General features: G+C 41.5%; 1 protein-coding gene across 1 annotated transcript in view; it reads right to left on the bottom strand.

Annotated features, from left to right (window-relative positions):
* Positions 1-15,448, bottom strand: part of LOC112136134 (ephrin-A5b) — an 85,795-nt gene extending 70,347 nt beyond the window's left edge. Inside the window, exon 1 of the mRNA XM_024257727.2 lies at positions 14,762-15,448. Within this exon, the coding sequence (XP_024113495.1) occupies positions 14,762-14,886 (125 nt within the window). The 5' untranslated portion in view covers positions 14,887-15,448. The remainder of the gene's footprint in view (positions 1-14,761) is intronic.
* Between the last annotated feature and the right edge of the window lie 1,538 nt (positions 15,449-16,986).

The following is a 16,986-nucleotide window of genomic DNA, read 5'->3' on the forward strand; positions in this document are numbered from 1 at the left end:
ATACATATATATATTTATAGGATTCAAACTGTCCTATTTATATATGTGAATATTTACTAAATATATATGGGTGATTGCTTTCTTTAAAAATAATAATAATAAAAATGTAATCAGCAAAACAATCCTAACTTAAAAAAATAATGATAATAAATGAGTCAAATTTACTCCACATAATCAACTGCACTCACAGCGTGTAATTCTGACACCCGTTTGTTTTGTTTCCTATCATTGTGAGGTTCTACGAAATCATTAGCAAAGTAAAACATGATCCTCGTTAAATGAATTTAATTGCTTACCACTTTTTAACAATATGCTCTAAAAGCCATTTTACTACAAGAAAAAAAGTAGTTATTAAACTTTTGGTGACCAGGCTTTAGCCACTAAAACTTAATAGTCAGATCCATGCGGAGACAGAAATATGAGCACTGAGCCGTAAAAACTTCAGATGGAAAGCCGAGCAGCCAGCACGCTCAGGAAACAAATAAAACATCTTTATGAGCGCGGTTTAATGAGCTGAATAGGCACGCTCCCTGTCCAGTGGCCGCTAAGTGTTCAGCTTGGACAAGTCTGAAGCTCAGAGCCACTTTGCACGGCAGCTACCGTCCGAGAAACTCTGCAGATTTCATTCAGGACTGCTGCACAACTGCAAGAAAGTCTAATTTACTGCCTTGAAAAGTGTAATAAATTTAGATCACTTAAGAACTGTTAAAAAAAACACACTCGAGTAGTTAAGACTTTTTTGGGCACTTTTTGACGACTTTAGCGGTGAACTACTGCTTTAGAAAAGAGCTGAGAAAATACAAATAATTTGATTAAAAAAAATTACCGCTAAATATTTTACTTTTTTTTTTTTTTACATTTACTTTCAATTTTATAATATTTTAAGAAAACAAAATCCTTCGAATAATGTGCAAATACTTAAGAAAAACTATATAGAATATTTAATTACAGAGAAACAAAAAAATTGTTTTATTTTTATTATTATCTTTTTTTACTTTAAATTATTTCCTGCAGTAAAGTGAGATATTAAATCTTATTTTGAAAAGACAATAATTTTTTTCTGGAGGTTTTTGCAAAGATGTTTTATTAATTCTCGACGCATTTATAAAAAGTCTTCTTTACAGCTTTAGAAATAATAGTTTATTCAAACAGGTTTTATATCTTTAACATTTTAAGGACATTTGTGAGGTAGTCCAGTGTGTTAAATGCTTTGTCCATTTTGTTCAGCAAACAATGTAATCCTGTTTTGACTTTGGTTTTCCTTTAAAAGTGTGATTTCCACCCAGCGGCTGCTGATCCGGCGGAGCTGACCTGAAGGATGCTCAGCAGAACCACAGGGGCCAGCGGGGGTTTTGATGGGACTGTTAGGATGGAGTCACCTCTAAATTGATGCTTGGTTTCACTCGGAGAGCCACGAGAACGGGCTCCATCTTTGCTGTGATTCATGGGAGCGTAGTACTCTGCTGTAGAAGACGCCTCATTGGTAGAGTGGGGTAGGACTGCGATTGGCCGACTCAGCGCTGGGACCTGTTACGCCAGATGCCCTCCTCTCGTCCCCTGCAATGTTTGCAGCCCCCCGCACGCGATCCCTGGCTGCGCTTGGCTGCACCCTCTCATCGCATTACTTCTGCTATTCTAACTCCTCCATCAATTATGCACTAGAATAACTCCGGGCCTGATGGAGCCGAGAAGTGAAAGGAGATCACGGGCTCCAGCGCCTGCCTGCGTCTTCCCGCCGCTGTGATGTGAGCGCCGGCATCGCAGCGAGCACAGCTGCTGGAAGCATCTCAGTATCGTGACCACACTGATCATCCAACTGTCCTCATCATCGTTAGAGAGCGCCTCAGTAAGACCTGAAACTGGAGGTTTTTGGCAAACTATTTCCTGACTCAGAAAAATGTTCCTGGATCAAAAAGTTTCCAGCTCAGAAAACAACATCATGGCTCAAAAAAAGTTACAGACGAAAAGGAAAGTTCTTGGCTAACAAAAAAAAAAGTTTGGGAAAAACTTAGAAATAAAGTTTCCAGATAAGAAAAAAGTTCCCGGCTCAGAAAAAACAGATCAATAATTATAAGAACTGTCAATAAATGCCAACTAATTTCTAAAAAAAATAGTTTGAATTCTGAGCAAAGATCATGTGACTTCCCAGGACTGCTATCTTGCTTTATCCTGATACAAGATGGAGTCGAGAGCGGGAAATGGCTGCGTGTGCTCTCGTCGCTGAGAAAAGCGAGGAGAGCCTGTGGAAGGATTCTGGCTTTGTGAGATTTCCATAATGAATAATGAGGACAGCAGAACCTCTTTCTTTTCCAGCCATTCATCTCCAAGAATCACTGCAGCTCAGACCAGAACAGCATCAGCTCCCAGTTAAACCTGGGCTGACCTGGATTTCTGCTGGTTGCGTGTGAAGCTGCCGAGATCTTCCTCGGATCGCAAACAGCCCTTCTTAATATTTCATGTCCCGACGCAGTGAGTGTGAAGAGATGATGACTTTCCACAGGCCAGAGAGCTGCGCCAAAGGTCCAGCAAAGTCGGACAAATCACCAAACTGTTTTGGAACAACAAACAAGGCAAACGCATCTTTGCTGTGGTCAGAAAAACGCGTCGTGTAGGGCTGGACGACATGAAAACTTGCATTAATATTGCGATGAAGATATGACTTGTGATTAATGAACAAATAACAAAACAATAAAGATAACACTTGGTTCACACTGGACACAGAGGCACTGAGAAGCAGCGCGGAATTCCGCGCCCTTGTTAACCTATGGTGAGGTTCACACCAGACGCAAACTCCGCAACTGGCTCGTAGTGATCGTTTTGGTAACTGTTTTTTTTGGTGCAACCTCCGAGTGATCCGGTCAATTCTGGCAGGAAGTTACACCAAGACACACAAGAAAATCCTGTCAATTTTTTTAAATAATCAATTTTTTCACAATAGAATACTGCGATTGACATCGAATTGATATCTAAACAGACTAGAGATGAACATAAAAGCACAATACACATACACAAAAAAATAGACACCGAAATACGCACAGATCAATATAGTGGGTCAACTACAAAGCAGGGGTGTTTGATTTTGGGTGTCTGATGACAGCAAAAAAAGCTCTAAATAACCACAGCTGAGCAGAAACTCCAGTCGACCATCGCAGAAAAATACATGTCCGGTTAAGCGGATACCGCACGCACTCCGCACACACACCACTTCGCAGCGCTTCCGCGTCCATCATGAACCAGGCGAAACACATCGTTTCCATTTCACTGCAACAATTTTATTTGAAAAAAAATGTCAATATTACTAAACCTGTTAGCATTGCAGATGGTGTTGGCGACACCTAAATAAACACTTTGACACATCGTAAATCTTGAATAATTTACGTATTAATGTTAATCAACTGAATCCTACGTCTACATAGGAGACAGGGATCTAACAAAACAGCTCCATATGATTATACGACATGAAGGGGTAAATCTGATAGGTCAAATGCATAAATATTTTATTTAAATACTTCAAGCTGCCATGAGATTCTTTATGTCCGCTTACAATGTATTTTGCCATATGTGTTTTGCACAGACTGATATCACAATAACGACCAGAAGCCATAGCGGTGACCAGAAGTCAAAAACATCACCTACATACGTTTCCGTATCAAAGGAGTTTTGGTGGTGACAGTACTGATACAAAAGAGCTTTGCTATTGTAGAACATATTGAGCATTCTATAAATCACACAATTGACTGGAAAAACAACACAAGTCTTCCCCAACTGCTTCAAAAATACAGAGAAGCTCAGAGTCAGTGCTTGTTCATGTCAGGAGCATGAAGGACCAAATTGAACCAAATCTGTTAACATAAGTATGATCAAAGATGCACCAAACTTTTCAAATCTGAAATAGGTACAGAGTCAGTTCAGGCTGATTCCACCTGATCCTGTTGCTGAAACTTGTTATTGATAAAGTTCAGCGAGTTTGAGAGTTTAAGAACTTCAAAAGGAAATTCAAGGAATTCAGAAAAAGAATGATCGCTCAGCTTCAGTCGACATCATTTGCAGGATTTAGATTTCATTTGTACATCATCCACATGTACTGCAGGTTACACAGAAGAAAAACTCTGATGGATGATTTTTTTCAAGATCAAAACAAAAGTGGATTTATTTTTAATCAAAATTTAACCAAGTTAAATTGATATTAAATAATCTTTCATCACAGCACATAAATCTCTTATCAGGTCAGATTCAGGTGAGGGTCGGAATTCACAAAAAGTGATTCATTAATTGATTTTAACTTGACTTTAAAAAATAACAATGTATCAAGTAATTGAATAATGTAATTCTTAGGTTTTTCCTGACAAAAAAAATTACTTTTTATGTTGGAAATGATGCCTCCATTGCTGAACTTTCCACAGTTGTTCAATTAGTTACAAAAAATTTCAATTAATTCTTTTGATTTAATTTATTGGTTTATTTCAAGCATTTATTGTACAAAATAAAACATAATTACAGATATACAAAAATAATGAAATGCATTGATATAAACTAACAAATCAACTTAAATGTGAGAAGAAAATAATTGTGTCTCATAATTACGAATAGATATTTTTGCAGGTATGCATTCAATACACAATTACTTTACATTAGATTCATTAAATATAGTAATTATTAACTAAAGTCGAGTAGAGTTTGACTTAATATTACTAAAAACAGCTGGTTAAGCCAGAGTTTGTTCAGGCCAGAGCTGCGATTTATTCTAACCAAAGTCCATGAGACTGCCGCAGCAGCAGCCTGTTAGCGGCTTCGTGGCTCTTCAGGGGCCTTTTGGAGACACTTTTCCAGAGCTTTTCAGTCATTAGGAGCTGCAGCTGATTAATGTGAATGGTCAGGCAGGGCCTGGCTTTCAGAGCACGCAACAGAGGGGGGTGAAGGTCCCGCAGGAAGTGTTTTGTGTCTCCACACAAAAGGAGGGCTGACCTCTTAAGCTCCTCGGAGCCTCTTTGCAAAAACCCTCACCGCTGCCATGTCACCACTCGCCTTTAACAGCGCCACAAAAAAGATTAAAACAGCAGAAAAGTGAACCTCTGTGCAGCGGAGGGAGACGGAGGGAGATTAGGTCGCCATCAACACGCTGACTGTTGCACAGAATCACATCTGGACACAACGGACCCCATCAAAGTCTCCAGTTCCCCCCGAATGTGTCCACATCTAAAGGCTTTTTCTTTCCAAATACGATTCAGAGAAAATTCTGCTGACATGAATTAGACTTTAAGGAATTAACGATTTCTACAACAGGATCATTAAAAAAACTTTTAATTCATTTAGTCAAATTTCAGCCAGAAGTTTGGAGCATTTTGAAAGGTAAGACTTTTTTGTCTGAATCATTTCAGGAAAAAGTCAGACATTCTCCAACAGGCCTCTTGATGTCAGGGCTTTGGCAGTAACTCTGTTTATTCAGCTGATCTAGATTCTTACAGGAGGTTTGGGGGAATATGCCCCGCCCACATTTGGACTTTAATATATATACTGGTTTGATTTCCATCCATTCCTATGTCGTATAAATCACATGAAAAACATGTGAGGAGAATTCAAATCCAGAAGTAATGAATCATTGGTTGTTTTCTTCCAAAGAGAACAAACACCTGTCTCCCTTCGGAGTGTTTTCATGCCCTCACCACATTTCTGTTGAGGACGACCAGGTGATCATGTGTCTCTGGATGGTAAATTTGGTCATCAGATCTTTCAGTATCCAATCATCATCAGAATCTAATTACTTCCAAAAAAGGACTTCCTCTGTGATCTTTTAGGCTACAAAAACGCAGATGTGATGCACATCCAAGAACATGGTACATGTTGAATGCGCTGCGTTCACACGGCACTCTCGTTACCCAATAATAACGCATGCACTCATAGCACATGGAAGGTGCTTGGTGTGAAATGTCAAAGCGGGGCAAATCTTTTTTCTATCACACCTCAATATATGAAAGACTTGGTGTCATAGAATTCCAGATGTGCAAAAACTGCAATTATTATATGATTATTAATGATTACATTCAATTGTTATTTGTAGACACTACTGGTAATGTTTAAGGCCAAACATGTCATGTAGTTTATGTTATAAATGAAGGAAATTGTAGACTAAATTATGACTTCAAGTCACCTAAAGTAAAAACTACACTTAAACAAATGATTGTTTCCTTTGGTGTGGTTAAAAAATGGAATTTGTTGGATAATGACCTGAAAAAGTGTTTAAGTATTGTTTGTTTTAAGTTTAAATGTAAATACAAAATTATTGATTTGTATGCAGCATGATGTAAATTTTGTGTTCCTGTTTGAAATATTGTTTTTGTTATATATGAGTGGAATAATAAGAATCGGGTAGGGATTTATAAGACTTTGTTTTCATCCTGCTCCTGTTCTTCTTCCTAAGTAGATCGTTTGTATTGTAAATTCTAACTGAAAAAGAACAAATAAAAAAACAAATAAAAAGTTTTCCTTATGATCAAATTTCAACTGGTTGGTAATTCATGAACTGAAAAAGACACTACCCACATGCCACAACTGACAACAAGTCCCTGATTGGTCAAAGACCTACTGGTTAAACATTTTATAGAGTCCAAAAACTTTCATGGAGAGCCTTGAAATGCGTCTATCGCCGACTTTTTATTTGAAGTTGTCGCTTGGATGCGCGTTTCCGAGCTCAGTGTGGCCCGATCCGAATACTCCCCTTCCCCCTTCCCCTTAATTTGAAGTGGCAGTTGAAGTCGAAGTCGTGCCCAGATTATTATTTTTTAAATTTCACACTCCAAACAGAGTCGGTGATGTTGATGACGTCATCAAACGAAAGCCACATCAGAAATATTAGAAACAATATTTCATCAACCTTCGTTTGGAGCAACCATGAAGGGGGAGAGCTAAGAGAAGGGAGAATGGGAGAATTCGGATCGGGCCGTAGTTTTCCTTCTGCTAGTACGACTAGATTGTTATTGTTTGTAGATTGACATTAAAGTTGCAGCATCTTCACAGAAAAGTTGCGATAAAACAATAAGCTTAGCTTCTCCTCACTGTTTTCTGTCAATCACAGGGACAGCTGGAGGCCTTTGCTTTGTTATTCTGAGCGTGAATAGGGGAGGCAGCTCATCTCTGCAGGGGGAGTTCAAGGAGGGCGCGAGTAATGCCGGGGGTCACTGCATGAAGGTTGTCTGCTGCCCCCCCGCCCACCACCACCAAACCCAGAGTATGAAAATCCACAGCTTAAATGACGAGATTGTTTTCTTCTGAAGCGTTTTTGTTTCTCACAAGTTCCAGAACTTAATGAAACTTGGGTCACTTCCTTTGAGGCGGGTTACTCCACCTATCTGGCAGTCTGCTTACGGTGGAGGAGCCAAACACCACAGTCTGCCTCACCCCTTTGTACATGTTCTCAATCAGTGTTTTTGCCTTCATCTAAATACAAGTAAGAAGTTCTGGTTCCAAGTGGAATCCGAGTCCAGTGTGAACCCTGGAAAACCAAAATCACTCAACGGTGACCCTCCTGCTAACATGTTATATTTTGTTGTGGGTCAGAAATGAAGGGGGTGGGGGTGTCAGTGGACAACCACATATACAGTACAAATGCAGAAAAAACAAGCAAACCACATTAATCAAAAACATTTACTACTGTGGAAACGGAGGAAGCATTTTCTATTGGTCAAAATAAGAAAATTCAGAGAGCTGTAGACATTAGCATCAGCATGCTCAAGCTGCAGAAGAAGTAATGGTAGCACCAGGGGAGCACCATAATATCAATAACACAATAACTGTCTAAAAAAATTACCAGCAGTTAAATCTCACGGATTTAATTCTACTTTGAATACACGAAGCATCAGCGCATCTACAACAAACATGGCTATACGTAGAGTTTGACACCATACAGCACAAACCTGCAGGGAATATGTGTGTTTGTGTGAGTGAGGGGGAGGTTACACAATCTTTTTTAAGACTACAAATTCATTCTTAATTGTAAAATGGGACAGATCAGATGTTCAATGAAGAAAAAAAAAAGATTCAACATCTGCCACAAGTTTTAGAAAATTCACAGACTGATGAAAATTTGAAGACTCCAAACTGAGCTGGATCTGTGATGTAACAGTTTCCTAAATATATAAAACTATCATTGAAGAGTCATTTAAAGATGTAGGGGCTTCTAACAAAATGAAGATGATACTTTTAGCTCACTTCACAAATTAAACCAATACTTTCAAGCACTCATTTTTCATATGCTCCCTTGGATAATCTAAGGCAAGCCGGGTGACGGGGCTTGGTACATCAGGACATTTTAGGACGCTTAAATCCAGCCGGGCCGGGTATTTTTTGAACATAGTGCAAGATTTCACTTAAATTGATTTTCCTAAAGAGACAAACAAAATCCATCAGAGCCTATTCCATCCCAAAGTCTGCATGATTTGATCACTGCGACGGTTCTGGTTCTGTTCTATATTTTATTTTTATATTTTTTCCATATTTATCCAAAATCTTAAAAAATGTCGCTTTCTTGGACAATTTCTGCAAGAGTTCATCAGACATTTGCCTCTGAGTTGGCAGAACTGTTACCGTGGAGTAAGTTTGCATTCATTTTCCATCATCCTGTTGTTTACACTTTCTCCTGCTGCCTTACACCCCTTCATAACTCCAACCTAAAATTAGCGATGCAACAAAAATGGCGAACAATATTGGAGCTATCCAGGTGCACAGTTAGGATCCAGATTCCAGCTCAAACGAGAAAAATGGAAGACGTTCATTCGTGTATTTGTCTGCAGATGGATGCATCAGAATGGACCGGAGCAGGGAGCTTGAGACCTGGCGATTGCAGATGTTACGTAACAACTACAAGCTTTTTCAAACGTGATTTGAATAAAGAAATGCAAAGAAATGCATCTTAAGACTTTTCTTTTTTATATATGTCCTATATCATCATGAGAAAAATGCTGCAAGAACCTGTTAAAAACACCAAAAACACGTTTTTCATTAGAGCGTGTCTTTAAAGACGCATGCTTCCTCAGATTAGGGGTGTTGGTTCTGACCCACACAGAAGTGGCCTCTGCAGTGTCTCCACACCCCCACTCGCTCCGCCTCAGATGACACACACACATCCCCCCATGTCCCCTCTCGCTGCTTCGCAGAGCGGAGCCCAACAATAGCAGCCTCTCGGGCGTACCACGCTGGTTTGTGGATGGCTGCGATCCTTAGACCTAGTCAATATTTGAACCTGGTTGAGTTTTTTTGTATCTGCTTTTAATTTGAGCAGAACTGAACAGCAGGGAGCCGGGAAACGGCTCAGAGGGAAAGTGAGAGTAAACACTGGAACAATGCAAACAGGGCAACTCACAATACAACTGGGAAACTATCACAACATCACTTCAGCATTGTGTCTCTAAGTGGAGATTAAAAAGAGACCATTGTAAGAGGGGCTAAATGAGGTCCTTATGCTGTGACAAGTAATGTCGGCAAACAACAGTGGGTCCGGAAAGAGAGACGATCTGGATCATCACAGACGACACCGAAAGCATGAAAAGATTCCTTAATATCTCATAGAAAAAAATGTTGCATCTGTTGTGGAAAGCTTTGGAGAGCATTATCTGGGATTAAAGGAAGCTCCTGGGGTGACCGTGCTCTCCCTGAATGCTGGGTTCCCTCTCCTCCCCAGCTGTCAGGTCATTAGTCCAACCCAGCCAGTTCTTTGATGGGGTAGTATCAGTTTCCATAGCTTCAGAGAAACAAACAGTCCAAAAGATTAGGAACGGAACCCGGCCCTGATTCTCTGCTGATCCTACCTATCAGCAACAAATAAACGCCTTGGGCGGAGGCAGAGTCAGCGCCGACCAGATGGACCCAGGTGGGCTTTAATGAAGCAGCTAAATAGCTGGTGAGCAGGGACTTCGCTAATAGCTACTTGTCAGAGCCGCAGTAAATACCAAGTCTTACACTTTATTCCATCATTTGGTTAGCAACACAGCCGACGGAGCTGACGAGGAACATATGTGGCTCATTTTTCAAACATGAGTGCTCCACCAAGAAACACTGTAGGTTTGTGTTCTCCTGCTCGGCACCTCCTGGGCTGGTGTTATCCTGACGGCTCCCTCCTTCAGAGCCTTCTCGATACGGATACATTTGTAAAATGACTGGCACTGATGCTTTATTAATGAGAACAGGCTTTCTGCAGGATTTGCAGAACTAAAGTTTTCATAATTGCTGGAAAAATCAAGCACTGTTGTGCATTCAGAAAGATATTTTTATCATATCAGAAATTCTGCTCATTAATGGGTAATTATCAGGATGTCGATGCTGGAAAGTCACAGAGGACTATGAACAAATTGGGTTTGATTGCTAAACAAGCCAGATTCTAAAAATCAATTATGACAACTGCAAAACCATCATGTTCCTCTTTATCTTAGCAAAGTTTATGTTCATTGACTGTATACAAGAACTGGACTGAGTGACCCCCCAACACCCCACCCCCCGCTACAAACAGGAAGAAGCAAAAATCACATAGACTTCTACTGAGGAATAAACAGAAATGACTCATTCTATACGTCAGAATAACTTTTCTTCCTCTAATACATTTCTCTAACACCTTCTTGTTGTTCCTATTTTTTATCTGCTGCAAATTGTTTTAAGTCATAAACTGACCAATCAGATGCCTAAGTAGAAGCATGTGGTTTCACGTCAAACGTTAGAAGCACTTGATTGACAGATTCTCCTGAGCCCACTTTCAAAATATAGGGGTGTGGACTTCCAATAAGATAACTTCTGATTGGCGGGAGTGGTTTTCCAAGAAAATGTTGACTTAGACCAATTACAGTTAACTGACATTGCCTGGCTCCAATAAGGCAGTGTCCGTATCACGAAAAAGCAACAGAATTGACTCCATTTGGTCGGAGCCAGACGTGCCTTTTTCATTGGGTGATGTCATAGTCACTTGGTCCAGTTCTCATGTTCAGTCAATGATTCTGCTGTGAAGCTCAACTCATTAGTGATGGTTCTTGCTTTACCATTCTTCATGCTGAACATAAAAACATGACATCAGCTAAAAGGAAGAAGATAGACCTCGTCCTGATTGAAGAAGTGGATGAGTACAATTCTAAAACTGGAGGATACATGACAAACTGTAACTTTCCAAGATCAAATCTGTGCATTTGTTGGAAAATGTTGTGTTTTTCAGTCTGGGGTAGATGGTGCTTCTATGTACAGTCAACTGTTGGGGCAACAGCATCACAGATGGTGACTCAAAAAAGCCACTTACTTTGGAAAATATAAAGCAGGGTGCACTGATTCCGCAGCAGATTGTATTCAGTGAGAGGCTCCTTCAAGTTCACCACAACATGCAGTTTTATGGAGAGTCCCGAAAGCCATCAGCTACACGATTGCACAACAGTACATGTTTTCTAATCAGGGCTGCAACTATTAAAACAATGCTAGAAGTTATCACAATTAACAAAAACAAAAATGTTATTTTTCAATGTAAGGGGGTTTAAAAGTGAAAGTGAAAGGTTTAAGAGTCCCTTGTAGCAGGATAATAAAAAACAAACAAAAAGAAGTATAAGTGCTTAAAACAAAAAATAGAGTGAATCGACAATTTAAATGACAAAACACTTAAATGGTAACAGAATTTTTTTTTTAAAGAATACTTAAAATGGTTTAAAAAAACAAAAATAAAACACACCAGAGAAGCAGAGTTTCCTTCTATGCTAAAAGCCTGGCTGTAAATATAATTTTTTAAGGTATTTTAAAAATGGACAGTGAAGAAAGCCAAATAACGCGTTCCATAAACCTTAAGACACAGAATAAAAAAGCTTGTTCGCGTCTGAGCTACCTCTTGGATTTTGGACAGAACTGAATGGCGAGGAAAGATATTAGTGGGGTTCAAGATATTTTAAGAATTTAACAGCTAATAAAATGAACTGGAAAAATGTACAGATATCTGGTGGAGGGAAGCCAGAATTGGGGTGATGTGGTCCCACTTTCGAGCTCCAACCAGAACATGAGCAGCAGCATTCTGGAAGATGCCAGAGCGACGCCTGGCTAAATCCAAAATACAGAGTTATAGTAATCCAGACGAGATGAGAATTTTTGATAAAAATGGCTTCACCTTCACCAACTTCATCAGATAAATATACTTAAGTTTCCCATATTAGGTGCGTTCCCAGACTTTCCGAAGGCACACAGAACAACAGCCTCTGCGACAGCAAAACTGCAGCTGATAAACCCGAAAAACACAATTATTTCAAGTCATTTGTGCGCTTTTCCTCACAAAAACCCAAACGGTCATTATAAGAATGACCTTAAAGTATTTACTTTTAACGAGGCTTCATGATTCAGGCATTTCCTTTAGTTTTATTAGGTCACTCATGCAGGCGCAGCTATTCCGTCACAGTGGAAGCCTTTCAGACTGCAGATGAGGCCGGAGCGCCATTCGGCCCGGGAACCCCACATCTTCTGCTGATCCACATCAGCACAGGAAGATGCTCCGCTGAGATCAAAGCATTGCAAACAAACCCCGTGTTTATCCAAATTACTGAGGGGTTGCTTTCATTTCCTTTGAAACAACAGAAAAACGTGGAAATGTCGAAGCATTTCCATTTTTCACGACTCACTTCCCAATTCAATTCCAGAGCTCCTGGAGGGGATTTCATGAATGGCTGAGTGTGGACTGCTGCTCCGGACTCACTTAAGTTTAAACATGCAGCAGAGATGCTAAAGGGGGGCTGTCCTCATATGGAAGTTGGAGCTGTACCCCAGCAGGTTCTCAGGGCCTTAGAACAGAGTATGGTTACATTAAACAGCGGGGCTCCGGGGCCCGTGAGCTTGTATTGATTACTCTGGGTTCTGCTGCAGGTCATGGGGCCTCAAGTTCTTAACCACTCGTATACATGATACAGCCCAGGTCGAGTTTAGATTAAAGTCATGAATAAGAACAAGAGTTACTCATTGGTTTGGCCTCCATTCTGCATGGACAAAGCCCAGGCGGGGGGCCGTGCAAGGACCGTCACCTGGCCCCAAGGCCGGCGCTGCTGCCCTGGTTTTGACCCTGACAACAGTCCCCCCTGTGCTTCCTAACCCGCCTGCCTGGTTACTGTCGAGTGTGTGACCTCGGCATGTGTGCATGTCCCACAAGACTAAGCACCACGCTGCGTCTTGGCCGCCACTGAAATACCCCTGTGTGCCCCCTCATTGTCTACCTCAGCGTGGGCCATGGGGGCGAGAGGGGATACTTGAAACGAGGGAACATGGCAACCAAGAGACCAGACTCGGGATGCTGGGAACTGCTCGGAAAGCCGAAGAAAAGGGGAAAAGAGAGGAAGGTGGGAGAGGAAAGAAGCAGCAATATGTCAGGAAATCTACACACCACCAATCCACAGCAACTGTTCCTTAACCACACCTACTGCCCCCAAACCACGCCCACTTTCCCGTAATCACATCAACAGTTTAGACTGTGAAGATAGAGCAGATTACAGTTCTTCAACAAAACCTCATACCCTTCCTCACCAGAACACACACATATAGTCTAATATACCTACACAAAACACACAAAATGTTTCACACACAAATATAAAATGGTAAAAGACATTTACTTATACATACTTTACTACCTCCTTTAAAGGACTAAAGTCCCATTCACACACATTCACACACTGCTGCCAAATACTGGTGCCAACCTATACCACCAGGAGGTATGTTCGACACAAACACACTCACATCATCTCATACATGCAGTCTAACACACATTAAAATACTTACAAACACAATCTCACACTTTCACAGTTACTTAATCACACACACTCATGCAGTCCTTCGGATTCAGATGCAAACACGTAGCCTAGTTACAAGCAGTAACACACACGTGCACGCACACACAGTCATACGTGCAGTCCTACTCACAAAACACACAGTCACACACATATAGTCATGCACTCTTTTTGTCAAAACACACAAATACAGATGCAAACACACAGTTACATGCAGCCACATGCACGTGCGCACGCATTTCTTCACAGGGACCAGATTTTTGGTCCCCACTCTGAAACGGGTCCCCATCCCGTAAATGTGTAAACAGAGTGTGGTCCGCAAAATGTTACAAACTCACGCAAAGATACACATACACACACGCGCAGGTCTTCACGGGAGCCAGGTTTTTGGTCCCCACTCTGAAACTGGTCCCCCATCCCGTAAGTGTGTAAACAGACTGTTGTCCCAAAATGCTATAAACTCACGCACAGATCCACACACACGCACGTGCAGACTTATGTCCTTACGGGGACCAGATTTTGGTCCTCAATCTGAAACGGGTCCCCATCCCGTTGTGTAAACAGAGTGTGGTCCGCAAAATGTAATAACTCACGCACACACACACACACACGTATAGTCACACTCTTTTCGGAAAAATAAGTGTCCTATTAAGACCTCGGAACGGGGCTTGGTATATATCCGGACCTTTGGGTCTAAACTGAAGGTTCTACTTTCTTCATGCAGGTCAGGAAGCTAAAGAAGCTCTACATCCTCCGCAAGCTGCGCATTATCTGTCCAGTCTGCGCTTCCTCACACACTCCTGAATTCAAATGTTGCCAAATTCCCAGAGAACGCATGAGTGGACGTTGCGTGGAAAAAAACGTGTCCCCACAGTTCTGCCGATTTAGGCAGCAGCTGATCGGAAAGTTGCTGCAGAAGCTGGAAACCCTGATGAATGGTTGCGCGTGCTGTGCAAACAAGAAACACGGGGGTCCAGCGCTGCACCTACCTGGGGTTGGTTCTGTTCCAGAAGACGGCGTAGCGGTCGGACACCAACTTGGAAGCCGGGTCCTGACCGCGCGTGCACATCCCAAAGGTGAGAACCAGGAGGAGGATCATGTCCACCTGCGGCATGGCTGCCCCGGAGCCGCGAGGCGCTTATTTTCAGAGGTCCACTTCTCTCCTTCTGGTGTAGAACTTCTCTGGAGGTTTATGCCTTAGCAAGCAGCAGCAGAAGAGTCCAAATATTTCCTCTCTCTGGTCCGGGAGCGAACACCTTTTAGTCCTCAGTGTACCAGGACGCAGCGGCTCCGCGGCTGAGCGCCGAGAGCTTCGATCCAGGAGCCACGAAACACGTCCCGCGAGCGCAGACACGCGCGAACGAAGCACACCCCCCTCAGGAAGGGACAGCCGCTCCTCCAGTGAGGCGCGCGGCAGCAGAGCGCGTAAAACGGCGCCGTGGATCTAAAGTGAAGGGAACCAAATGAGCAGCGCGCTGGATCCCGCAGCCATGCTCCCCAGGACCGACCCCCCAGCTGCCCCACACCTCCTTTCTCCTGGAGGAAGTCTGCAGTCTGACCTCCTCGGACCTAAATGACGCAGATCTTCACCCAAACTTTCAGAGGAATAAAGTCACACACGTGTGTGGATTCTCCCGAGCTGCGCGCGTGGGAATCCGCCTCGGCAGCAACAGTTGCTCCGAGTCTCACTCTCTCTCTTCTTGCAGAGTGCGGCGTGGGGTGTCGCGCGCAGTCTCATTGGCCCGGGACTTGATCGACAGCCGGAGCTCCTCCTGTGAGTCTGTTCTCCTCCTAAACCCTGGAACGCTGGGCACAGCCTGCGCGGTCCGCGCACATCCGAGCTGGAGCCGTCTCCTCCCGGAGCATCAGGCTTTTGTCTGATGCTGGAAATCCAACATCAAAGACGGAAAAGTTGTTCTACATCTGCGCTGTTTCTTGTTGGATGAAGCGCAGCCTTCGTGAGCTCGTGCGCCACGCAGCGGCGGGATTCAGAAAACGATCAGAGATCTCGCAGACTCGATCTGCAGCAGAAATATTCTGCTGAAATTTCAGCGGTTTTCCTTCTGTGAGAAGTTTACAGGTCAGAGACCCTGTTCCTCTGTATGGTTCAGCAGATTTCGAGCATGGATCTCAAATAAAAAGGAAGAATCAACTCTGAAATGTGTTCAAGAGGATGCTGGAACAAGGAAAACTCATTTAACCACTAATGTAAGCAAATCACTAAAGTTAAATCTTGTAAAAAATATATTTTTGTTTTCCCGAACTGATATTATTTTGGATTACTTTGGGTTTTAAACTCTGAAATTTTACTCACATGAAAGACATTTGTTTGAATGCTGTTTTTACATATTGTTGTTGACATTTTAATTTGTGCAATCATTAATACTATTAATGGAGACTGAAAAAAGCTCATAAATTGTTTATAATTAATTATTATTGTTAGGTGTTGTTTGTGTGATTCTTGATTTAAGTTAAAAGCTCCTGTATTGCGCTCTACTTCAGAGAAAACTTTTGAATTTCAAAGTATGTTGTCTTTAAACACTAAACTACTAGAATGCTGTGAAATAAGGCAAGGAAAAAATAAATCTGGTTATTGTGCCATTTTTTCTGATAATAGAGGAAATAGAATGAAGAAAATTAGGCTTAAATTGCATTTCTGAGTATTTCTTCATTGAAAACATTTTGAAAAAAAAATACTGTCTGAAAAAAATTGTATTTGTAGAGAATACACTGCATGGAGCCACAAGCTCTTTGCTCTGCTTTATTCTGATGTATCCACTTACACATAGTGTATTTTCCAGAGTATAAGTCGCAGTTTTTCTCATGGTTTAGCCAGGGGTGCGACTTATAGGAGTGACTTATTTGTTTGTGTGTTTTAGACATAAATGGCTCACATTTTTATTTTCCCAGTAAAACCGGTTGTACTTTAGCAGTTGTTTCCTCTAACAACCGCTCCATCTGAGTTTAAGTATTTACTACTGACAGTGACAGAAGAAGTGCCGTCCAAAACAAACATGGAAGAGAATGTAATTGTTTTCCTCTTAAACATTGATTTTTTTTTCTTATACAGATCAAAAGATTAGTATTCTTGTATTTATTTATTTATTTTTAGGTACGCTGGGCTTGATGGATTTGTTCTGAAACGTCAGACTTTTCCACCGAAGTACCACTTATACTCCAGAGCGACTTATATACGGTTTTCTTCTTCTTGATG

The sequence above is a fragment of the Oryzias melastigma genome, linkage group LG12, assembly GCF_002922805.2.
Source record: "Oryzias melastigma strain HK-1 linkage group LG12, ASM292280v2, whole genome shotgun sequence".
Classification (NCBI taxonomy): domain Eukaryota; kingdom Metazoa; phylum Chordata; class Actinopteri; order Beloniformes; family Adrianichthyidae; genus Oryzias; species Oryzias melastigma.